At 33.8% G+C, this 26,346-nt stretch overlaps 1 protein-coding gene across 8 annotated transcripts in view; it reads left to right on the top strand.

Annotated features, from left to right (window-relative positions):
* The window catches only part of DGKB (diacylglycerol kinase beta), a 377,398-nt gene that overhangs the window by 223,200 nt on the left and 127,852 nt on the right, over nt 1-26,346 (top strand). For all 8 annotated transcript variants that reach the window (XM_058024167.1, XM_058024175.1, XM_058024191.1 and 5 more), the window contains one exon: nt 17,252-17,316. In XM_058024167.1, coding sequence (XP_057880150.1) covers nt 17,252-17,316 — 65 coding nt within the window. The remainder of the gene's footprint in view (nt 1-17,251; nt 17,317-26,346) is intronic.

Raw genomic sequence — 26,346 nt, 5'->3', positions numbered from 1 at the left:
TAAACACTTTCCTCAAAAGGGAAAGCACAGTACATGTCAATTGAGTTTAATGTTTCTCTTTGTTTTCCATCTGAAAAATATTCATTACAAGTTGGAAAGAGCTAATCAAAAGCTGACAGAAGTTAATAAGAATATTTCCACTGATATAAGTATAGGGTGGTAAATTATATTTAACTTTGCTTGCTACAAGTCATCTGACAGTGGCTACTTGTAGTCAGTTTGTTGATTTGTGGAACAAGTTTCTAAGAGGACTAACAAGTTACAGGATTAAATTTGGCTGAGATATACAGTAACTAAAAGTTTTCATCAAGTGACATTTATACAACCTATAGAATAATTCTGCTGAGTCTTCTCTATTGAATAGATATCCATGTTATACAATTGGCACATTTGTTGACAGCCTCAACTGTGAACCATGAAAGTGAACTTACTGCTTGCCAGCAGAAGCAGCTCCTGTAGGTAAAAGCCAAAGGATATTGGCAAGAAAACCTAAGCTCAGTGGATAAATATAGGACTTTATGTAAAAAATGCTGTCATCCTGCCAGTTTTCATAGCCACTAAAATAATTTTAAAATCAAATCTAGATTAATATTTTTGTTTCTAACAAGACATACAAGACATACATATATATGTAGAATTCAGAGTATGTGCAAGTGTAAAGCAATTATTTGCCTGTTAGTCTTGAGTATAATTAACTGTAGGAGTATTGTTTTTTTCCTTCTGTGGACTTCTCCCTGTGCATGAATGTCACTGCTCAGTTTGAGCATGCTTAGTTGAATCAGGATGATATCATTTATGTGGGTGAGTTTCCATATATTGGTTAGTGGGAGATATGATACTTTGCTGATTATAATCTGGAAATGTTCCCAAAGCCCTTCATCTTAGTTTCACATAAGTAATACTGACTAGGTTTTGATTCCTGGAGAAAACCCAATGGGAAAGAGCTGGGTAAACCTCAAAAAGGAAAGCAAAGAGATCAAAAGTCAGAACTGTTTGGTGTGCAGGACGTAGTTTGCTTGTAATTTGGATGGGTATTTTCTTGTTTGCACAAACCACTATAAAGATAAGATAATCCTTATTTAGAAGAACTTACAAGGTACTTTCAAGTTCATTGCAAATTTTATATTATGCAGCTCATGTGTTGTGAGATGATGCATAAAGCTGATGACCAGAATCCTAATCACCTGAGTATCTGTAAAAAAATTTCTTTTCTCATTAATTTAAAAGAGGTTGTTGTTTGACTGCTGTTATTTCTCACTGAAATTTTCACTTGTAGAGCACTTGATATTTGTTGCCATGATTCAAACCATTTGGTTCCATTACTCATAACAGCTGAAATGTTGTCTAAGGACTGTATCAGTTTTGAAGAATGTAGAGAATGCTTTAGAAGGTCTGTTACTGCACATTCACAGTACATTGATACAGCCTTTTATCCCATTTTAGTATGTCAAGCAAGCATGGTGTGTTCCATGTTCTAAAAAGGGTTTATAATTCAAATTTTGTTCAGTAAAAACAGATGACAAAAACTGTAGAGGTGAAAAAGATACCAGTAATGATTTTGTAAGAGTTGACACATTTGGTACTTTCCCATTTATCTGTAGGAAAGATTGTTAATACTGAAATCTATTGGTTCACACTGAAGCTTTGTGATGGTACAACTATCCCCCCAGCCTGCACTGGCTGCACTGTGATCCCAGAATAAGCTACAGAACTGGCAGGAGATACCTGTATACTGCAGCAGTACCATTAGTCTAAAAAGTAAGATTTTACATCTACTTGGTTTTTCATTGTTTTCTTGTGGCAATGGTGGAACTTCACACTTTCATGTGGCATAAAAATGCTAGCAATTTGATGGGCAAAGTAAAAGCTGATAAATTCTCACAGGTCTAGTGTGCACTGCATTCTAAATTGAAAATTGGACATAGCTGAATACTGAATGACCCTTTAGCTGAGGCATTCTGAAGTAATTTGAATAGCAGTATTCTTCAAAAATCCCTGAAACATTGAGAACTGATTTGTTTTACTTCCATGCAAATGAATGGGAATTTTCCTTTCACTTCCCTGGGAGTAGAGTTGAACGTTTCTTGAGTTGACCAGTACAAAGTAACATTTATAAGCAGAAAAAGGAGAGATTTTTTTTCAGCTCCAACAAGTTCATTTTTAAAAGGCACTTTGCTGTAACCATGTAAACCTATGTAACCCTACAGTTTGTTAACACTGAACTTTAATGGGTCCTGATAAGAAGCCAGTCTGGATATCCATTTAGCTACTGATCTGAACTCCAGCTGATTGTCCTAGCAGCTGTGTGACTTCATTACCATTAGAAAGGCATCCAGCCAAGCCAGCTGGAATCCAAAGAGGCTACTCAATTCGCATAGCATGTCAGTTTTTTTGGTTAACGTATCAGAATTACAAATGACCAAAACCACCAAGTTGACACAAAAAAAAAAAAAAAAAAAAAAAACAAAACAAAACAAAAAACAACCAACCAAACAAAAAAACCCTACAAAAAATATTCTTTATGAAGATACAGTGTAAGTCAAAGTTTAAAAGCATTATTATACCAAGTGGAGGCTATTTTGTCATACAGATGTTGGGGTTTTTCGTGCCATTTTATAGTATCTTACTTATGTCTCATTAATGAAAACTAGACAGAACATTTGCACTTTTGGCTATAAACACATATCTATCCTATAATTCCTCATTTCTTAGTTACGAAAACAACATTTTGTTGTCTTTTGTATTAATGTTTTGAGAACACATTATTAGCTTCACTTATTGTTAGCAGTGAATAAAGTCTGCTGCTCTGGGACAATACAGGTTTGTGAAAAACACCCAAACCCTCTTATAATTAATAGTATTTAGCTGCTAGAGACAATATCACTGAGGAATCTTTCTACTGCTGACTGTGGATATTTTTTTTAAGCACAGAATAGTACAAAAGCCTTAAAACTGGCTTGTACATACGGCAGACAATTATCTTCTGCTAAAAAAAAAAAGAAAAGAAAAGCCAAAAATACAAGGCAAGCAAATGGTAGTTTGCAAGAAGGGAATGAAGGAAGACCTGTGCAACTACAGACCTGATTTTAGACAGATGCAGATTCACTTGAGTACTGTATGCAGTTTTGGGCCCCATGATTTAAGAAGATTATTTGGGTGCTTACATGCAGTGCAAGGTCACAGTAAAGAAGCTTACCTTTACAGTAAAGAAGTTCTTCCTCATACTCAGGTGGAACTTCCTGTGCATCAGTTTCTGCCCAGAGCCTCTTGTCGTATTGCTTGGCACCATGAGGAAGATCCTGGATCCATCCTCTTGACACCTTCCCTTCAGATCTTTGCAGATATGGTCTCTCCATGTCCATGTCTTAGCAGTATTGGGAAGGCCAAGACCAAAGAGTGTTCCAAATGTGGCGTCCCAAGTGGTGAACAGAGAGGAAGGATCACTGCTGTGGCATGGATGGTTGGAACAGTCTTTCTGATGGAGCAGAGGATGCTGTTTGCTTTCTTTGCTGTGTGCTTTTCTGCAGATCTTCTTGACACTCAGCACCACCTTGTATGGCAGCCTTATTCCACTCAGATCCAAATCTTTGCATTTGCTTTTGTTGAAATTCAGGAGTTTCCTATCAGCCCAGCTTTTTAGCAGAAAGAAATCTGGGGAGCCTGAGAGAGTACACTAGGTAAGTACCACTTCACTCTTACCTTCCTAAATTTTGCATTAAAATTCCACTTCTAAGCCCAACTGGACTAGGTGGAGTTATTGTATAAGCTCTGCTAAGGTTTCTTAAGGATAGATACAAGTACCTCCTTGCTGGCTGCCAAGCCAGTGGAGGAACGTTCCCGAGTGCTCCAGTAAAGAGGATGTAGTGGTATGGCCAGATATACCTGAATCGTGGGATTTTGAGGCTAGTTTGGAAGTAACTTACTATATTGAGGTTTGGGTAGAGATTTGGGGTTTGGGTTCTACTTTGTGTCTAAGACTCTGAAAGCTAGTTATTGTGGATTCTTTATGTCATTTAAGTGCCTCAAAGAAGACAAAATTACAGAGATATTTAAAGCAGAAAACTTAATGAGGCCTGCCTAGACATTTAAAAAATTGTTTCAGTTTGTCAACAGCTTCACTTTCAGCTCTGAACTGTATCCTTGGATAGTCCATTTGTGCTTTTTAGATAATCTTATAATTTCCTTTGGAGTCTGAGGAATTTCCATATTTTCAAATTAGCTTCCTTGATATAGATAGCTATATAGATATACATGTTTTGTTTGTTTGGATTTTTTTAATATACACTACAGGAGTAGTTGAGGATTAGAAGAAAGATTTCTAGTGCCTGAAATAAATGTCTTCTCCCATCATACAAAAACATGACTGACCAACCAACCAAAACCCCAAACAAACAAAAAAACAACCAACGCCCCAAGAATATAAAAGAATATAATAGTTCAGCTGTGCAGTTCAATTGAAACCACATTTATAAGAAACTTTATTTCCAAAATGTTTTCATTAATGAGATACATATAAACATATGATTCAATCCATTCATTGACAAAACTGTAATTTGGGCTTTAGCTGTGAATGCATTTAAATAATTAAAGTATTACTTTGTCAATTGCAGTGCTTGTAAATTAATGGAAATTTGTTGTTTTGAAGAAAAATTTGAAACCAGACTTTTGGTCAAATGCAAGAAAAAAAGCCATTTTCAAAATTCTATTGGTATAACAAAAGTAACCCTCCCAGTACCTCATACCTATTTTGTGATAATCACAGGAATGAAATTATCATTAAAGTTCTAGGTATACGATTGCATTCACAAAAGGAGGGAAAAGGGACATCCAGTAAACTCTGAAATCATACTTTTGCACCAAACAAAATCATTGCATAGTTGTTCAGAAGTTTGTAAAGTTGATATGCTTAAAGGCACCTATTATTTCATCCATGCCAGTTGTAGTTAAAAAGGCTTTCATGTAAATACCCTAAATAAACATAATTACATGTGTATTCTAAATTCTTTTGCCTGCGTATTATGACTCCCAAGATGATTGATATTAGACTTTGCAAAAAATTTGTTTATCATAGACTCTTCTTCTTAAAGGTGAAATTAGAAAATGCTGTTTCAAAAGGAGGGGGAAAAAAAGGAAGGCATTAGGTTAAATATTAATTTGAATGTCTACAATAATGGGTACATATGCTATTTAAGGAAGTCATTATTCCACTGTGCAGTCAACAAGAGTATTGATTAGAATTAATTCACTACAAAAAGTCTCCAATCATTTTTAACATAAGTTTTTCCTCTTTAACAGTACCCTGAAGCTTGTCTTTTTCGTGGTCAATTTAGCAACAAATTTGCAATTAATCATTTGTTGATTGCAATGAATGGTCTGTCGATAATATGCAGCTTACATTGCTAAAAGGCTTATACAGAGCTTTATTGTTTTCCTTTTGTCTTGGGAACACTTTGTCTAGCTGTGTTTCCTAGAATGGATTTGAATAGATATTTTCAAGTAACTCATGCCAGTTTTAAAGAGACACCATGGACTGCTCTGAGAGTGTTAATCAAGATATGCCCTAACTTTTCTCTGGCATTACAATATTTGGACATCTGTTCTGACTCCTTACATGTGAAATAGGACACATTGGCATAAATGAAGGGTTTCATTATCTTAAATGTCATAACATTTGTTTGAATTATTTTGTGTAGATTTTAAATGCTGAAATTGTAATCTTGGGGTTTTTATAGATTTCTTTGTCCTTTCAAAAGACTATAAAAATTGAAGCCTTTTAAAATTCTATCCATAATTCTGAAAGCATAATTTACAATTTGTGCAATAGCACTGAAATTGATGTAGATGATACTTTAATAATTTTGAACAATGTAAGTATTTTTACTAAAAGAAATCTAAGGAAAAAAATGCTTTTTATTCCAGAAACAGAATTGTTGTCACAGATAATGTATACATAAAGGCCATTATGAAATGCCTCTTTGAGCAACATTGACATAGATTAATTTATTTGGAAAGTAATGGCAGTTTGAATGGCAGTTTTCATTTTATCAGAAGGAAACTGGGATTAGCTCAGTTGCTTAGAGCATGGTGCTAATAATGCTAAGGTTGTTGGTTCTATTCCTGTATAGGTCATTCACTTAAGAGCTGGACTTGATGATCCTTGTAGGTCCCTGCCAATTCAGAGTAGTCTGTGATTGTGATTCTGAAATGTGTGTTGCATCTGTCGTCCTTAAAACAGTGTCTCAATAGTACATTTCTTCTGGCTAGGAAGTACCTTTGAATACAATGCACATAACTGAAACTAAAAGAAAGACTAATGCAAATGTTTGGAAACATTTTATTTGCACTGATCTTTAAATTGCATATGTTTATTATAGGTTTTGATTGTTCATTAGCAAAAAAGTACCCAGTAGTAAAAGTAGGATTTAACTGGTTTACATTGCCCTTATTAATGCTATTATTATACAAAATAGTTGCAAACATTAAGATAATCTTACTCTGAGACAATATCTGATGTCATATGGATGTGATATTTATGCTTGAGTAAAAGTTAATATTAACAACATTTGTCTTGGCTAACATTATAAGGATTACTTGCTACAAATATCAGCAAGACAAGTGTCTGCTTACTATGCTGCAAATTTGGGAATTCTAGCTTGTCATTTAGTATTGATTACATTATTTAAGTAGTTGAGCAAAGCAGCACTTTACAAACAGGTGCTCTTTGATTTGCAAATTTATAAAAATCTCGGAGCAGCTTTCAGCCTACTGCATTGTTGTTTTTTAAGGTAAAAAAATGGAAAGGTGATTTGACTATGCTTTAATGAGACCAAAGATTTTTATTTTTTTGCATTTTCTTTCTCATGAAGCAAATTGATTTATTGTCAAAAAACAATGGGGTTCTCCGTCGGTAAAATATATTCATAGCATAACTGTCTGGCCTAAAGTTCAGAGAAACTGCTCCATTCATGTTGTTTGCAGTGAAAATTTGTGGACCTAACTTTGTATGCTTTAGTTGTCTCCTGAACTTACTCTTGCTCATCCTGCCTCTGCACTGCAGGTGTCCGCACCCTTAGTTTGATCACCTGGGGAGTAACTTTGTACAGTAGATCATTAATTTGGGGAATTATACCCTAGTATTTAGTATAAATAACTTAGCCTTCTAGAAAACTTCCTATGTGTTGGAAATCCTGAGTAAATGGGTCTTATGCAAAGAGCTTTTATGCAGATATAGAATCCTCCCAAACAATTTGAGGCTGAGAATAGGATGCTGGTATAATATATTCAAAGCTACCATGAAAGCCCTAAGTTGCTAAACAACCATGACGCACTGAGTCTGTCCAGATGGTTAGGCAAAAAGCATTATGCAAGTGTACTCTTGGGGAAATTTTTTTGATAGAAAAATCTAAGGAATTTCTCAATTTCACTACACTACTCTAGAAATTTTCACTAGTCTTCTGCACATTTGGATCCTTGGAATGTGAAAAGGTAGAAAAAGCATTTCTTTGACCCTCTGTGAAGGATTAGTTCAGTACTTTGAAAGCAGTTTGGACATTACTATTTCTTGGGTTCATAATTCTGTAAATTATAGCAAAGGGCTTTATTGCACTTTCCTGGGTTTCTGACCACATCAAGAATGGTATTTTTATTTTGCTGTAGGATTGCTTAATAGTGAACAGTTTTACATAAACCAAGAGTGAAATGCATAATTTGTAGTTTGTAAAGTTGCTGAGTATTTTTCCCTTTTCAGTAGAAACCATTTTTGGTCTACCATTTTCAACAACTCCATGTTTATTTTGTTAAAAGAAAAAGTTTACCATTTTCAATTATTAGTTTCTTTATTACAATAAAGAACAAGGGTTTTGTTGTCCCTAAGTATCAGTATCCTGGTAATAGTCTGTAACTTATTCCCTTTATTGCACATAACAGAACCTCTCTATTTATTACCTCTTTATTTACTATGGAGTAAATAAATATGTTTAACCTCAAAGCCTTTTAATGCCCAGAGTCTACAAAAATAGTTACTGCATAACCTATGTACGTTGTGCTCTGGGTAGATCATCACTGTAAAATATTTTGCATATCTAAATTACTTATTTAAAGCAGCAAGCTAGAAAAAGCTTGATTTGTTTTGGAAGGAAAATATATGTGAATTAATTTTTTTGAAATTTGAATTCATCTTCTACACCACATGTTTGTATTTTGACATATTTTAACACTTTTCCATATATCCAAATACTAAGTCCAGAAAAGGATTTTCATTCTCTAAGCCGTTGCATATTTAGGTTGTTTTTTAATGCAGGTTCCTATTATTAATAGAGAATACTTTTTTGAGTCCTTGAATGCTCAGTAAAATAGCATATAGTTCCATTTTTTAGTCTGTTTCATGTTTTAGATAGCTCTTTCTGCAAAGCCTGAGCTTTATTAAACTTGGGAGCAAGTTAAATAAAACTGTTCATATGAACTACTTATATTGCATTGGGTTGACATATTTCAGAGATTATTAATCTCTTTTTTAATGAAAATATTGGTCATTTACATGTAACATGTGATTGGGTTTTGCACTTCAAAAAAGAATCTGACCAATTACACTGTTTATGGAAACAAATACACATTCACCTTTTAAGTTAAAAATTTGATTAACATTAGCAGTAAAACCAGTATGTGATCAAGATGATCTCCTAGGGTGTAATCTCTTCTATCTAATGTTGTTACAAGCAATTCAATTCAATTTTATTTTATTTCTGCAGTACCTTTTCAGAGAAACCACTGTGGTGGGAGTAAACTTGGCATGAGTACTCATGTGAATCTAGCTCTTTCTTGGAAGCTTCTTAGTTGGCCAGTTATTTTCAGACTTACTGTTGAATATTGTCTCAGTTTGATATATAACTCTTCTGCCATTTTGTTATTGTTGCCTTCCCACAGCTACATCACACTGACAAATCCTTAGGGTCTGAACTGGATCTCAGATGCTTAGGGGTACAAGACCTGTATTGTCAGAGGAGAAAGGAGGGAGTAAGATCGATGGAGCCTCCACGGAGGGAGGAGTTTGAACCCATGTACACCTTAGCAAGAAAATAAAGGAGAAGGATTCAGAAACTATTTTGATTGATGCCACACAAGTGCAAATGCAGATATTAAACAAAAGTTAAGAAAGTTACTTCTGGACCTTTGAGACAGAACAACCAGGCTATATAAAAGATGTAAGGGAGAGGATCTTAAAAAGTTTGTCGTAAATCAGCAGAGAGAGAAAGTGAATGTCTGTAGATAAATAATCCAACATCGAGCCCTAATTTATGAGTATGTTAGAGGTGTTTTTTATAAATTAATATTTGTTTGTCCAATAGGAAAGATAATAAATAATATTGTAATGCAAAAATTTAAATTTCAAATAGAAAACATAATGAATGAGGAAAACAGTGACCTTTTTCAATTAAGAGAAAAATATTCTTTCAGAGTGTAAATCAATGAGAGATGTTTTAGTGGTTTGCATATTTCTTATAAAAATAAATACCTGCTATGGAAACAAATGAATAGCATAAATATGTATTAAAATTATAAGACTCTGTTGCCAAGGCTTTGACTAACAAGTTATGGGAAGTTGCTAGGGAGAAGTCAGGTGAACATTTATTATTTGATCCCTATCAAGCAAATGAGTGTATAAAATGGGTGGTGATACAAGCTTTGGCTTGAACCCCATCGAGGATTTCAGAGGACTGCTCAAACTGTTTCAGCCATACCTTCTTAAATGTGAGAAGCTAGGTGTGCTCAGTTTCATGTGTGATTAATAACAAAAGATCTTGAAATAACAGTTCAGAGCAGAAACATGTCCACATGCCTTTTTGGAGAGTCTTTCCAAAGGGCTTTCTTCTTACTCTTAAGCATACTGGGAGGATAGGGAAATCACCCTGACCGTTTAGGCACTGAAATTAAGGGCCTACATTCAGCCCCTGGGGATACTACTCTAATGCAAACATAATTAGTGTTCAAAATGAAAATACTCAAAGGGATTTATTTTTGTTTGGGGGTTTTGGGGAGATTTTGGGGGGTGGTTTGGGTTTTTTTTTAAATTATGAGTGTTTGAAAAATCATGTTAGAGTATAATTTTTCAAGACACTACACAAGCAGTTATTCTTTATTCCAAATTTGCTTTTTCCTCTAAGTTTTAATATGATGACACTAATTATTATTTCATCCAAAAAAAAAGCTTAGTAATTGAGCTAATTATTCACTTTTCTCTCCTAAGAACTGCAGAAGTGCTGGACATGAAAGTCTGTATTCGTTTCAAGATAGATGGGCTTTTAATGTAAACTTTGTTTCTGTGCTTTTTATTTAAGACACCTGTGAGCCATTTCTATGTTTCTCTGAAGAACATCTAAAGTAAGGATCAATTGCATTGCAGTGTTGCCTGTATTGACTTTCAGCCTAAGCTATGTCCTTGATTGTGTTCTGCTCAAACTCATTTTGCAGGATAATTTGGGGCTATTTCAACATAGTTCTTGATCAGCAGTTATCAGAAATGCTGCTAAAGGTTTACCACAGAGATCTTTTTAATATACAAGATACTTAATACACTGTCTATATGGCTATGTTGGCTAATTGCCATGTGATCACTTTTCTCCTTCTCTTTTTAGTGACCACATAAACACTTAGCATGGACCTAGAAGAACCCTTCTCTAGTTACAGTAAATTTAGGGTGACCAAATATAAAGAAGGGAAGATGTAGCACAGTGTATCCTCAGCAGAGATCATCTTACAGGGTACATGTCCTCTGCATTGCATTGAGTCGTGGGGCTCATGGCACATCTGGTCAGGTAATGGCTTGTCTTGCCTCCCAGTCTTGCACTTGATTAATGACTTAAAAATATAGGTACATAGGAATGTATTGTCAGTTTCTAAAACTCAAAATAGCTCCTCAGAGAAAGTCCTTGAGATACTGGTGCAGAGGGTTATCTTACAGGGCTGGTCCCTGCACGGCTGGAACGTGTGGTCACCCCATGTAAACTGATCAATAGTAAATACCAAAGGCGTCAATGGCTGCACATGCCCACAATTTATAGAATTATGCACAGGCAGAACATAAGAATGGTTGAGGTTTTTTGCACAAACACAGGGTTTTTTGGCAAAATTGATTCCATTTTGTGTCTGTAGAATCATCAGAAACTTCACAGAATTCTGACTTCAAATAAAAAGATGAAATATGCTTATCTTTGTAGGCCTATTTCAGATTTTTTGTTACTATTTCCAGATAAACCATCCTCTTTTCTTTTGTCTATCATTTATAAATACTCTGGTTCCGATGTTCTGTCTTGGGTTTTGAGATACTGCCTGTTTAAATGAGTATTTATAGTGTGAACTGTCACTTGACTTAGCAATACATGTACTGCTGAAATATATTTAAAATTGACCATTAGAGTATATCACAGACAAAATAAATAGCATTATCTTCACAGTTTCTGTGCTCTTTTTGAAAAGCCAGGAACACAAATTTCTCAGATTTTTGTTCTCAGTTTTTTTTCTTAACAAAGTGAATTACCGGTATCCTTTAGTAAAGCTGTTTTAAAAAGTACTTGTAATCTCTTCTTGCTCTGATGTTTTCAAACTGCCATTTTTCTCATCTATACAGGCCCAAAATATCAGTAGAAATGCAATTATAGTAGCTAATTTTTCACCAAAAACTAATGTATTAATGAGTATTTTTTTTAATCCCTTTTCCTTCTCAGGTTAATTAATGTAATTTAGTCTAAAACCTAGGAGTCAAATGTGAACTGACAGCTTGATTTAAACAAGGCAGAACCTTAAGCTTCTTGACTGTCTTTTTCTAGACTTGGTCATTCAATGGTTCAATATGATTTGTTTATCTAAGATTTTTATTATGCAGTGGGAAATACTAAAATGAAGGGTGTACCTTTGTTTTTTGTATTTTATATATATGTACAGAGAGTAGAATGCAGAATTGTGAGGATGTTTGTTTATCTAGAAAATAATTTCTAGTAAATAGTTATCTAGAAATTAATTTTAAGCCACCACAGAAAACTTTGTTCATCTATCTTCAATGATATTTTTTGTACATCTGTACTATACCATATTAATAACTGATGTGAGCTAACTGATTGTTCAGGTTAGATTTGCATTCTGATCCAAAGATTACAGGTTGCTGAATTATCCCTTAAGCTTCCTAGCCTTGTGGATCCATTAAGCCTTAATTAAAGAAGCATCTTAGGAAAAAAAAATAATCAGACCATTTGTATCCAAAGAAGATGCACACTGGTCATTTGTTTGTTCAGCAGCATAAAAATTATTATTTAATGGAAATTTTAATCACAGCAAACTTATAGACAGACATATATTAAATGCATTAATCTTTCTATAAGGTTATTCACAATGTATAAGGTTACTCCTCTGAAAAGACTGCTTGAGATTGCTTTCCGGTAATGCTAATACCCATTAAAAAGATGAATATATATGTGTGTAAGTCAATCATAAGGTATTAAAGAGGTGTAGCAACTTAAGCTTCTTTTCTTCTTGGCAGGTCACTTTGAGAAATGTCCTAGTTCAATTAAAATATTTTTTCCATTTCCTAGGAGTAGATTCAGATATGCTCTGTCTGTTCTCTATCTTATCTTCACTGTCAGGGTTTAAAACAAACCTGAGTGAGGTATAAGGATAGCCCAGCTGCTTCAGAGCCTGAACAGGTTCAAATGTAAGGGTGCATATATGTGTATATGTCTGCGTGTTCATCACATAAATGTCCTGGTTGAGTACTTGTGTGATGTAAAGATACATTTTTTTAAGAGTCTGTTCACTTTTGTAGAATTTAAATGGAGATAAACTGCATTTTCTGTTCTTCAAATACCCATTCTTTCATCTCGTTTCTAAATGCTGCAGTAGTAGGAAACCATCTAAACAAGAAAGGCATATAAAAGTGTGCACAATGTGGCAGTTTCTTTCAGATTTGATTGGTGATATGAATTTAGTTAAGAAAAATTATCATGTAGGCTATTGTCATGTGACATTTGAATGACTAAAAATATTGTATATATTAAAAAAGAAATGCAGAATTTTAGAATAGTACTGTACAACTCAAGTATTCATATAATAGTCTCAGAAACACAAAATTACCTAATTGGCTGCTTAGTTCTGCTGTAGATGCTCTGTGCTCGGCATTACTTTGTGCCCAAGATTGATTCTGATGCAAAACTGCTCCTGGAAAAAAAATCCTAATTCTTGGATGGTTTGGTGAAAAATATTATAATTAGAGGTGTAAAATGAGCTCTGTGACTGAAACCTGGATGAAAGGAGATTGTTTCATTTTAAAGTTATGCCATAAGACCTTACTCTTCCTTTCTTCTTGCAAAAGGCTTGACAATATTGTTTCTCTTCAGATTATTATTATTATTATTATTAATAAATTTTTTGCCATTTTTGGGTGTTACTTATGGTCTGTTACTTGTAAAACTAGAAAATGTTTAGGTTCAGATATAGTAATGCTGGAAAATTGTATTTCAGGCTAGAATGCAAATGAGTTTACTAATAAAAATCAAAATGTAAATCTGAGAGATTATATAAATTATATACCAGTATCAGACTGTCAAATGATCGTTCTTTAAAAATCCTATTCCCTTTGCTAGGTAATATCATGAAGCATGAGAGTTTGCTTTATTGAATCCTCGATTTTCTTTTTCATATCAATTTTACAGTAAAATACGAAAATAATTTCTCATATATTTCTGGCCATTAGCAATATCAGGTACCAGGAAAGGTCAGCATATTTTGCGAACTGTACTTGGTTTACCATACCATTACTCTGTTTCTGTATAGTTAATTAGGTGATTTTAGTATAGCTTTTGACACAAAAAATAAATCATTTCTCCATTGGTCCAACAACAGTTGTGTGTATAAACAAGTTGGGCTGGTTCCCCCTACTTGAAATGGATGAATAAAGTCTGCTAAAATCAATTGTGTTACAAATGTAGCCAAAATCTCACAACTAAGGGTTCTTTGCTCTCCTCAGCCAGGAAACTTCTAATGGTTGTTCCTCAAGATTCAGGGATGGTATCTGATAATTCCAGCAGCTCTAGGAGACAGTACTTGCATTCCTACTCACTATCAAGTTCCTATTACTTTCAATTCTTCCCATTGCTTTTCATTTACTTACACCAGTCAATGTGGTACTGTCTTAACAGGTACAAGAATACAGACACCTGAAAAACAGAAAAGTCAGTGTAGTTTCTTGGGTGGTGGTTTTTGTTTGTTTTGGTTTAGTTTTTTTCCTCTCTTATCTTTTTTTCCCTCTAAAGCAGAGGTTTGTTGTCCTAATGCAGAGCCAGCATGGGCTGGTTTTTATGGTGGGGAGTTATGATTAAGAAGAGATCCTTGGTGCTGGGGAATCTAAGGATTCTACTCTGGATTCAAAAGAACAGTTGGACAGTATAAGCTGACGGACGCTGTAGCAGCTCCCCTATGTTGAAACTTATCTGTGTGTAGTTACTTTTCTGGTTTACATCAATAAAAGTAGCTCTTCAGCAATTTCTTTTAGTGAAATTGACCTGATGTGTTCCTGTCTTGTGCTTTGCCTGTCAAAATTAGCTGGGTGTATTATTTTTTTACCTCTCTGTTCATTAAGTCATTTGTTTCATTTTGGAGTCAGACAATGTTCAGGGAAGGGAAAATTTTGATCAAATCAACCTTGCATGGAAACAACTGCCTGTTTGCCATCTGCAGTGGGCATTGATCCCTAGCTTGTTTGTGCCTTGCGTTTGTTCTGCGTGAGTAAGCACATTAGCCTTTTCATTTCATTCATTAGACAGTTAGTCCTTGATTAGTGTTTCCTAGTTTCTCTCAAAAATGCTTCTACTCCTTTATTCATTTTGTCTTGGGTCTGTCTTATGCTTCAGTGTCTAGAAAATGAACAGTTAACTACAATAGTCCTTTCATTTCTTTTTCATATGAAACTAGCTAACAAATATACTTTTCTAATGCTGGCGCATCTAATGCGGGATAAAGTATGAATGATGGGTCTTTCTAAAGTTAACAGAGTTATTATTTTAGTTCAGCTAGCAGCCATTGTTTAGAAGTGTGCTGTCTCAAGGTTTACTGCCAGCTTTATTTCATCCGTCTCCAAGAACTGTGGGATCATCTGGATACTTGTGGATATTTGCCTTATAAAATTGCATATAAAAATAAATTTAAATTAAAAATGAGTGCAGTTTGAGAATACAGCACTGAAAGTTTCAGATGACAGTTTGGATAACAGGACAGAACAATAAGGCATTTGTTGACTAACACCATTCACTTGGGAATTTTGCTGTCATTTCCTTGCAGAACTGTGAAATGTTGAATGACAATTCCATTCTTGAATATGATAGAAAAATATATGAATAATTATGCAGTGTGCATAAAGCAGCAAACTATGTACGTCTTTAGAAACCACATAACAAGTTCATAAAAAAACTGAATACCTTGATGGAGTCAAAGCATTTAATGTTGTTTCTAACTGATCTAATTTGATCAGTGATCACAAGTTTTGCCTAAAAATTCTATACTGTGTTACACCCTTAAGTACATAGTGTGTGTAAAATTTTATGAATTATGCATGGCTTTTTATTCATAATTGTAAAAGTTGATTTATATGTTGTCAATCTATCTGAACAATTTTACCTTTGAATTTAATGGTATTAAAGTTCAACATTTATCTTTTCAAAGCACCCATAAGTTAGTAAACCAAACATTGAAGGTTGGACCCGTCAGTTCTCTGGTGCGTGCCCTGCTTAAGATTCTAGTAAATACAAAACTTTTTACAACACAAAAAGTTGAAGCCATGGTTTATATTAGTGGGTACCTTTATATTTGCATTAAATGCTTGCTTATTTGTGAATTAGATTAACATTGGTTTGTTTAAATAAAAATTATTTTGAACAAAAGTTTTAGTCATGTTTGGAATCACTAGTAAATAATTTAAGTATTTCATTTTAAGGGCTTTTCCTCCACTTCTAATTCCCATTGTTTGAAATAAATTTAAAATGTTGCTAGATGTAGGGTTATATTGAATTTAGTATTTCTCTCAAATTTTTAGTCTTTATAGATCCACAGTCTTTTAAATTGGTAAATAATAGGTGGGGAAGTTCATATATGGATGATAGTTGGTTATAATGACAGTTTTATTTGTAGTTTTTCTCAAATGTTATTTGCATGGAAGCTGAAATTCATTGAAATTTCTTACAAACTGGACTAACTCTTATATTTAGATTCATATGCATCCAGAATTTTAAGACATAACTACAAAGACATTATCCAAATGGATTTCTCTGTGTTTGCTATCTACTGCAAGACTCAAGAATTGGTAGATTTCTTGCTCTCACAATTAATTTAATACAAATATTGAAAAATTAACAATTAATTCCCAGTTTGTAAAGTTTTAACAATTAGTATGAGAAATAAAAATTACATGATCTGAATTGATGAAAAAATTCTCTTCATAAAAAATGCTTTGAAAACTGATCTAGCGCATCAGTTCCAAATATTCTATTTTGAACAACTCCCACCAGCACAATGGATTGATCCTCTTCTAAATGTTATAGATATATAAATATTTCATATGACTATTTCATTTCACATACATGTTATTTGATTTTATTAGCATAATTTAGTTAATTTTAAAATATTGATAAAAATACTTAATTTAAAAATATCTTTTTTATATTAAGCAGTATTTCCCCACATGATTTCACATCCTGACATACAGTAAATGGAGAGTCTTCTAACATTATTCCTATTTGCTACCCAGTTTTAGAGAAAACTATTGAATTCCATATGAAATATCAACTTGTACAGCATGTAAAGAAACTTTGGTGAATCTGTCACCCAGTTTTACTAAAGAAATTGATTTCAAATAGTTTGTTTGGTCTTTTTGGAAGACAGAACTGTATCAGTGGTCTTACAGTAAACCTTTACCATATCTGGATATTATTCGCTGTATAAAATTTGAAGACACTTTCACTACACAAAACTATCATGTCTGATTTGTACAAAGATGTAATGGAGACTTCAGCAAGAATAATGAATTATTAAGTTCAGATACATCCCATTCTGGGAACAATGTACCTGTAATCTTTCTAAGTGATAAGAGTATTGCTGTTGTTGAAAATGACAGTTCACAAAATACCTTACAAATGATATGCATTGTGTAGAGGTTGGGTCTTCTGATTTGCAATTTTCAAAAGGATTTATGGTGCTTTTTTTTTTGTCCTGTTAGGATGCTTCAATTGCCCACAGATTCCATATCATGAGGGAAAAACATCCAGAGAAGTTCAACAGTAGGTAAGAATCTAAAAATATATGCATATAAAAATATTTTGTTCTTTGAGGGGTTAAGTTTCGCACATCTTTAAAATATTGATTCTTATGAAAGAGAGGAAATTGGTTCATTTTATATTAAGCATATGCTTCCAGACTACTTGTAGTGTAACTTTTTGATATCTGGTATTTCAGCTGAAATGAATAGCATTATAAATAAGCCCTTCTCACAGGTGGAATGTTTGTCTTGTAAGGCTAGCACGGACAAGATGAAACGTTGTGTTTGTGAGGATCCCTGAGCTGACACTTTGCCATTAGGCACTGAAGAACACTTCTTAGACAGCTGCAGATGGTGATCCTTATGTTTCATTCCCACACTCGCACTGGTACATTGACAGGGGGCTCTTCCATGTGTACTCTTAGTAAGGGCAAGTGAATGCCATTTTACACAGAACTGCTTTTATCACTAAATAACATGCTTCTATAAAAAAAAGTCAAGAATACGACTTGCATCTGTTTCTTGTGTTGCTCTCTGAATCTTTAGTGCTGTTGCAGAGCTTTTCTGGAGATTAAAAATGCATTACGTTTACTGTAAATTCAATATTTGGTTTGTTGAGTAGATAACATTCATAATGCAATGTTTATGTTTATTTCTTCTTATTTAGGTAATTTAGCAAGTAAGTTGTGGTGGGTAAAAGCAACATTTCAGAAACTTTAGTTAACATTTAAAGACACATGGGGAGAGAAAAGTAAGATACAATATTATTTGGAATAAACAGAGAATGTCTAGAAATAATTATTAACACAAATGTTTTGTCACTGTTGACCTAACCATAGTGTGTTTAGTTTTCCCTGAGGGTGACCTGGAAAGTCTCCGGTAGATGCAAATCTTCCTAGACCTTAGGATGATAAAATATGCTGTTTGTTTTCTCATCTAAGAGCTGTACAGAATTATGTTTAAATATGTTTGAAAATTATCTTGCTTACTGTTTTTTTTTTGTTAAAAGTATATATTTTATAGCTAATAGTGAGAATGTGGGTCTCTTTTTCGCAAAAACTCAATTTGCTTAGCATCTGTACATTGGCATACTGTGAACCCAAGTGTCTGTTTCTTTTTAAGTTGCATAGTAGTACATATTTGTTTTCTATAACCTCCTTTTCCTAGCTCTGGTGCTTCTCATTCTGAAAGAATTACACTATGATAAGATCTGAACTCAAGCCTAATCTATGCATCCCAATGTTCTGTACCCTCCCAGCAGGACTAGAGATATTGGACTTTTAGCAAATGATGATATTCCAGGCCCTGAAGATGAAGCTAGTTTATCAGTGGTCTTTCTGCATATTTTCAGCAGTTGGCAATTATAATTTATAAAAAGCTCAGCTAATAACACGAGTTTCAGATCAGATTTCATGTCACAATAAATCATATGCCATTAATAACATCTGCTAGCAGACTCACCTTGAAATTCATCTATATTTTAAGGAACCTGATATTTCTAACATTATCTTAAGGAAATTAGTTACAAAAATATATAGTCCCAGTCCCTACATACTTTGGTACTGAGATATTGAAAGGGCTTGAAAAAAGCAAAGATTCTCTAGATACATAAAAATTATTCAGAAAGGTTATGCCTTTCTAAAAAACAGTATAAAGACTTGAGCAAAGTATAATAGAAACTGATATTTTAAAATGTGTTTTCTTTTGTATAGTGAGGAAAAAAAAGGGGTTTTCTATGTTTGTTCAATAGAGATGATGTTCATTCACAAATGCTTTTTTCATTACCACTTATTTGCGTGTCAAAATAAGTCGATAATATGTTGCAGCAGCATTTTCCTGGAGGGTATGAAAAGAAACCCCTTTTTTAGTTGTCCGCTAAGCCTCAAATCTTAATTCACCAGAATGTAGAATTTTCTATGTAATCTAAATTATTTAGGCTCAGCAAGTCCAACTCACGTCTGATTCATAGTGGACTCCATAGTTAACAGCACCTGCTCCTTTGAAAACCCTACATTACTCATTTGAAAGTCCTACACTGTCACGTGGGCATATCTCTTGTGATTTAAAAAAAATAATTCTTTTTTTCCTTTTATGTTAGTTTCCTCTTGCCTAATTTTCCAACATTTTAACTTTCACAGCTATCGTTCAGAGCAGGTCCTTCCACTGAGGTTCTACTCTGAAAAACGAACATGCAAAAATTTTCCTTACTGAACAGAAACTTTAAATTGTGTGCAGAATTCTTTTGAAATACACAGGTGTTGTATTTGCTTCAGTGAAGTAAGTTAGATAAAGTTTGGAGTTAGGGAATCTTTCACATTAAATCCTGTTAATGATCCTCAGATTCCTGAGGATATTCCTTGCTACTCTGATCCCAAGGTTACATGTAAATAGGGTGAACTAATAGGAAAACTCCTGACACATTCGACTTGTGTAGAAGCAAAATCTTCTTCTACTTGTCTGTCTTCTCAAAATGAAGATGAGAGAATGTTTCAAGACTTAGAAAGGCTTTTTTTAATGACTGCTACCCAATATTGTGGCATTCTTTGGAACTAGATCATTAGTTCTTGGGAACTGTGTCATATTTTGGAATTCCACAGTGTTCACAGATTTTGTACACCAGCACTTAGTATTACTGACTTAGTAAAAATAAAAAGTAATACATTTATTTTTAGTTTTCTAAATTGTCTAGAGATAGTAAGACATAAGTCTTTGGAAAATCTAAGTTTAAGTATGCATAAATATTCCTGTACTAAACATCCACATTATCAATGGTTTTCTTTGTAATGAAGCACCTGGTTTTTTGAGTTTATCAAGAAATTTAAATCAAGTTCCTTTGTGAAAAAGATCTTCTGTTTTCAGAAGCTTAATTTTAAATGAAAAATTAATTTATACATGCCTTAATATCTTGAAAATGTTATATTTGTAACCTGTGATATGGAATGGCTTCATAAAGTTTTCCAAATAAGGCTCAGCATAAATGTCTACCAGTAATTTTAAAGTACACATTACTTGTTCCTAAACCCAGGTCTGGAAGAGAAGAATTCTGGTGGTGGTTGAATAGTAAAGAATGGAAATGAGAAGTAGCATCCTGAGCTCTATCAAAATTATGGATCTTAATATGCCATTTTAGTTATGTATTTTGATCATTAGCACACTTTATCAGAAACCAGGACTGATGTTGCATTAAGATTTATAAACCTTATAAAGGTGTTTATAATGTTTATAAACCCCAAAATATGTCACATTACCCACTCTACAGGTCTGATGTGCTCACAACCTTGTGCTGGAGAAATCAGTTTGCTTCCCAGCATCTTCTGCTTAAGAGTAGGGTCAGATTTTCCAGTGCAAGTGTGGAAGAGCTGAGTTAGTGCCAGTGGGGATAAAACTTGCAAAAGGCAGTATTTCAAGTAAAAGTATCATTAAACTAGGACATTCTGTTGAAATAATGATTCAGTTAGGCCAAAATGCCCTACAGGGAGATCTGTGTAACATCATAGGCTTGATGCTGGGAATAACAGATGTATGAGTTATGTGACTGGAATATACACAAGGAAACAAAGAATACTTACAACAAAAAAAAAAATTCAGGTTGATGCTAGCATTTCTAAAATCATACTCAGTTCAATTAGGTGCACTAATTTGATGCTTTGGCATCCCATAGCATAAAAGATATTTCTTAGTCTCAGTAAACTAAATTTGTATTTATAAATTATATTTACTGTTTAAGTACATTGCCTTTGAAGTTTCCAAATATCTATTTCTATATTTTATGAAGAAAACCTGAAGCAGAAAATTTATATCATATTCCTGACAATATACTTTTGAGATTCCCTATCAACTTCTTTAATTATGCTTTTCATTTGTGCTGATACCTATACATTTAATCTCTAAGAAAGTTTTTAAGTAATAGAAAGTACTGATTTACCTTGTGCAAGTGTTCTCCAGGAGAATAAGGAAAGGCCACAGTAAGAAAAGGTAGGAGAAATGGCAGATCATGGAATCTTTAGCATTATTCTGGGTGTCCTGACATGGGTACTGCACTATACAATGTAGTTATAGCACCATATCTTTAGTTACATCCAAAGAAAAAAGGAAAAAAATTCCTGTCTTACCTACACTGTTACTGTATTCAAAGGCTTTATTGTAAGGAATGTCTAGTCCTTCCTGACAGCAAAAAAAAAAAAAAAAAAAAAAACCAGAATTATTCCACTTCAGTACTGGAATTGAAGGCAAGTTCAAGTTTTGTGACTGAAAGTGAAAAAATCAGTTTGAAGAAACAGCAAGATCAATTATGATGGGGTAAATTAAATGGTCTACTCTCAGTTGTATTCAGCTTTAAGTTGACTTATTTTAGCTTAGAATCGAGCAGTCAAAGTGTTTCATTTTGGATAGAACAAAACTGGTTTGATATTTTCATTATTCTTCCAATTTTTCAATTTGGGTGATGGAGTCTCTTGGATGGAATAAGAACCACATTTTATTTCAGTGAGTATACTAAGCATCAACAGAAAATTCCTAACTTTAATTGCAGACATTTCAGCCTCTCCTTCAACCTCTCCCCCCTTCCTGGTTGTGACTGATATGAAAGTGTTTAAAAAGAAGTCCTTGGCCCCATGGAGAGACCAGATTGCAGACATCTGTTACCTGTCCCATTGAGCCCACGGGGTCCTTTTCAAAAAAGGATAAGGCTCCAGGGAACAGTACCTCTGAACTCAGGCTGCATTACTGCAATTGTAGTCAACAGAAGAAGCAAAGCAAGGTGAAAATATTTGCAATAGAGCACAAAGTATTTTCCCACAAGCAAGAGATGTCTCATAGACAACATACTCTGCCTAGCTCTTGGTTATAATGCTTATAAGAGAGAAAGAAATAAAAAAACAACTGGCATGTTCTTTTGTCACACTTCAAACATGTAGTAGCCCCCCTTTAGAAATGACACCAGAAACATGTAATGTGTGCTTGAGTTGGGACAAAGGAAGACAGTTGGAGCATAAAGCTGGCTTAACCTATCCATGTCTGCTGTCTACAGAGCAAAATCACAGAAGTTTGCATCTGCAGTATCTGCACCTCTCTCTGATATAAGATTTCATGTTTTTTTCATTTCTCTAGAAAGTTCTAATGAGCTAATGCCCTCTGCTTGAGAGACTTCTTACTGTGTTAAACATTTTTCTATAGCAGCTGTCTGGGAGGCTGGTGGTGTTGGGGAACCTTAGGTTCAGACTTCTAATGACTAGAGGCAGTGTGATGTATAAAATGTATGTTAAGCAGGAATCCCTATGTCCTAGGCATCCCCTGGGATTTCAAAGTACATCTCTGAAAGCAGTGTGCTGTATCAGACCATAAGCAGAGCAATGAATTTATTTTTGTATTCTCAGGGTCTGCAGCTATCAAATTCACTACTGCAGGACTAAACTGGGTTCAGGCTGTGTCGGGCACTTCCACTTGAGGGGATCACCATTCTGCACCTTTAAAAACAAATGTTTAGCATATATAGTCTTACAAGATATGGGAATGTTGTCTTTTTTTCTCTAAAGAAAATTATGTTTAAGTATAGGTAGTGATTCCCACTTTTTAAAAAAACAGTTTCTTTAGAAATTGTTTAGTAAAGTGTTCAGGGTTAATGTTAAAGGGTTATAAGCATAGCATTTTTAGGAGACAGGACTGTTTATGGAGCAGAATCATACAGAGGGATTGGCCCAGCATACATTGTGGAAGTAACAAACTGTTGATTCACAAAATGTCTATACAAGGTCAATAAAATCTAATTTTCTTCAACTTGCATCAGGCTGGTTAAGAAATTTATTGCAGATGATGTTTCCTTACTGAGTGCAGGTCACTGAACCTTTTCTATGTATTGAAGTGCCTAGTGAATGTTTTACACATTCCTTAATTAATTAAAGCGATTGCCTTTTATTACAATGTCTTAAAGGCAAATGTAACTCTCTAGGAATTAATTCTTGGTCTCTTCCACAGTATAGTCACGCCATTTGAAATAACAGTGAAAAACACAATAGTAGAAAAATACTTCTAACTTCCTTAAATTGTAAATTCAGATGTGAGAGGAGTCTATAGGAGTCTATAGTAAGTATGCAAAAACTGTAACAAAACTGCTAAGCTACTGCTTGCTCTTTGTTCAGTGTTGATGAAGTATGGTCAAGTAATTCTATACCAATCAATAAGGTTATTCTCCTTGTTTTTTCATGCTAAATAAAGTACTTTATAATAAAATTGGGTTTTATGAAATGCTGCTGGTTTTGGATTTTTTTTTTTTGAGAGGGCTTATAATGAGAATTAATGAACAAAAACATGAATTTGCAGCTTCAAGCTTCATTTTGAATGAATTAATTTTCAAATCTCAGAAGTAAATGGCTAATCTTTACATAAGTTTGATGTGGCTATAATTCATGTTTACAACATATGCTGGGTTTTATAAACAGTTAAGCAGCAGCCCTTTCTAATATATGTCACAAACCCAACAAAACCTTCTTTCAAAATCCAGTCAAGATTGCTAAGTGGCCACAACGCACTTATCTGTAATATGATTGACAATATCCAATCCATTAAAAGCAATGAAATGAATTGTTAAGGGATAATTTTTACACTCCCTATTTATTAAACATAAACACAATACTCTTTAGTACAAAGAAATTAAAATTTAATCAGAAAATGAAAACCTTTATATTGAACTGTGGGTGCTTTATGGTGTTTTTTTTAATCCTTTAATTCTGGTAATTAAGCCCCTACTACAGTTCCCATAGATAATGAGTAGAACTCAAATACTCCTTTAGTTCACCACAGACTGACACAATATACAGCATGTGCTTTTGCTTCTCTTGTTCTTTAACTCACAAAAAATTGGGTCCTAGATTTGCTTCAGATCCTGAATCTTGTGACTAATATACTCCAGGTTTCAACTCTAAACTCTGCAATTGCAAGTTAGTTTGTATCATATTAGATAAACTTAGGTAATTGGAAAGAAAATTTTGAGTAATTTACCCAGTCCTCCTAACCCTATCTTAGTACTACTGTTCAAAATTAATTTTTTAGTTACCTTAAAAGTAATGCTTTCAACCAGTATGTCAGTTCCTGATTAAGTAACCAAAGTTCTTATCTTCATTGATTGTATAACTGAAGTGATTTTAAGTACTTAATGTATCAAATAAAGAACCTCTGTCAACATCTCCATCACTTCAGATAACATTTTCCATTACCCTCTTTATCCCATTTATATGTAGTTTTCCTGGCCCATGCCTGTGTGTTTTCATTTAAGTAATCTGACTGTTTTCAGATCTGATTGCAAGTGCCTTATTTTTATTGCGATAGGTTGCATAGACCTTTCTAAGAAATGTGCAAAGCTAGAGGTATTTCTAGTTTTTAATATGAAGTAAAATATTATTTATGTATCTTGGAAAATAAGATCAGTCAAGTAGATCTCTCTCAGTTGAAGTTCTTATTTTCTTCTGATTTATATCTTCATTTTATTAACAAAGGATATATTTTTTCTAAGAAAATATTTTGAAAATATTTGTTTTATATATCATAGAGCAATTAATGTAATGCATTTCTATGAAAATTGAGTGATAGATACAACTGTACAATAATGCCTTTGTTAAAACTGCATTGTTGCTATCATTGCCTTCAGAATAATTTTGGAGTTTGGTTTTACTTGTAAAATAATACCGACTACTGCTTCTTTTTATTTTCCCTGATAATGACACAATTATATAATCAAAATTGAGAGGTATTTGTCTTAATATTGAAGACATCTTTAGCATTGATATAACCAAACTTATATTTTCTATTCTTTCATATTTGCATTTTCTTTTTTTATTTTTTTGTTATGTCATGATAGCCAAAATATTAATTTTTCAATATCTTTGTCTATGTATGTGTGTCTTTGTTAAACAAATTTTTAAATACATTTTTAGAAAAAAGCACAAACCAAACACCTGAGAAAACGTATTGGCTGATTTGGTGATTTAAAGGGAATGGCTGTTGCTTTTTCTGATTTTTGACACTATTGCTATTGATGCCAAGTATATCAAGAGATAAAGTGGTTTTAAGTTCTCTTCTCTGTCTTTCCCTCATAATACTTCATAGACTGCCTAAGACAAGTTCTGATGTGTTTTGGGGAATAGTATTTTGGTCATTTATGCCTTTGAAAAAAAATAATATAATTTCTTCTTCCTAAGACAGACTTACTCATTTTAGGATATTTCTGTGCGCTGTCAGGGCACTGAAGGAATTCCTGTCTGGATTCTCTTACAATTCTATTGCTGAACAATTGGCAACTATTGATCTACAGCTGCTTCTGAAGAGAATGTTAATGGACGGTCATTTTCTCTCTCACTGTTGACATTTACACTAGATCCTACTCTCAACTCTTCCCTTTGTCACACAGAGAAATTGTGGGAATTTAAAAATTTTTGCCAGATTGCTAAAACAGAAATAGTTCATGTTCAGTTAGCCCTCTATTTTCCCTTCAGGAAATCCACATTGTACATATATTACCTGTCCTGAGTGCTTTCTCATGTTTAGTTCTGGTTTGGGTGATAGGGGCCAGATCAACAAGGCATGTTGCAGACTGTTGGCTATGGGATCACTATAGCCCTGCCTCCTTCCAGTACTTTATGGAGTACTTTTAAAGGAGTACTTTATGAGGAAACTGCCAAGACAGGATACAAGATGGACAAAGAAACGTGGGGAGCAGTGTCATTTTGGTATTGTTTCTCAAAGTTTTAAAGATCAGGAGTTACAGAATTCGGAATTCGTTACTGATCAGGGATTGTGAGAATGAGCTTGATGTTTCTGCTGTGTTTGCGTGCTGTGGCATAAAATGGACAATAGGAGAAGGAGAAAATCATTGGACATAAAAACTGTTGTCTGGTAGCTACTAGGAATTTATTAAGATTGGAAAGTTTTTTGTTAAATCCAGTTTCAATCTCTGTAAGTCAGCTTAGTTATGGCAAAAGTTAATACTGTTCCTTAGGTTGAGAAATTAATATCAGTTTAAAAAATAATATTGAACTTAGGTTATTTTTTCCCCAATGAGCTAA

Source organism: Melospiza georgiana, chromosome 1 (assembly GCF_028018845.1).
Source record: "Melospiza georgiana isolate bMelGeo1 chromosome 1, bMelGeo1.pri, whole genome shotgun sequence".
Classification (NCBI taxonomy): domain Eukaryota; kingdom Metazoa; phylum Chordata; class Aves; order Passeriformes; family Passerellidae; genus Melospiza; species Melospiza georgiana.
The sequence above is the reverse complement of the archived record's forward strand: the minus strand, read 5'-3'. Positions and strand labels throughout refer to the sequence as shown.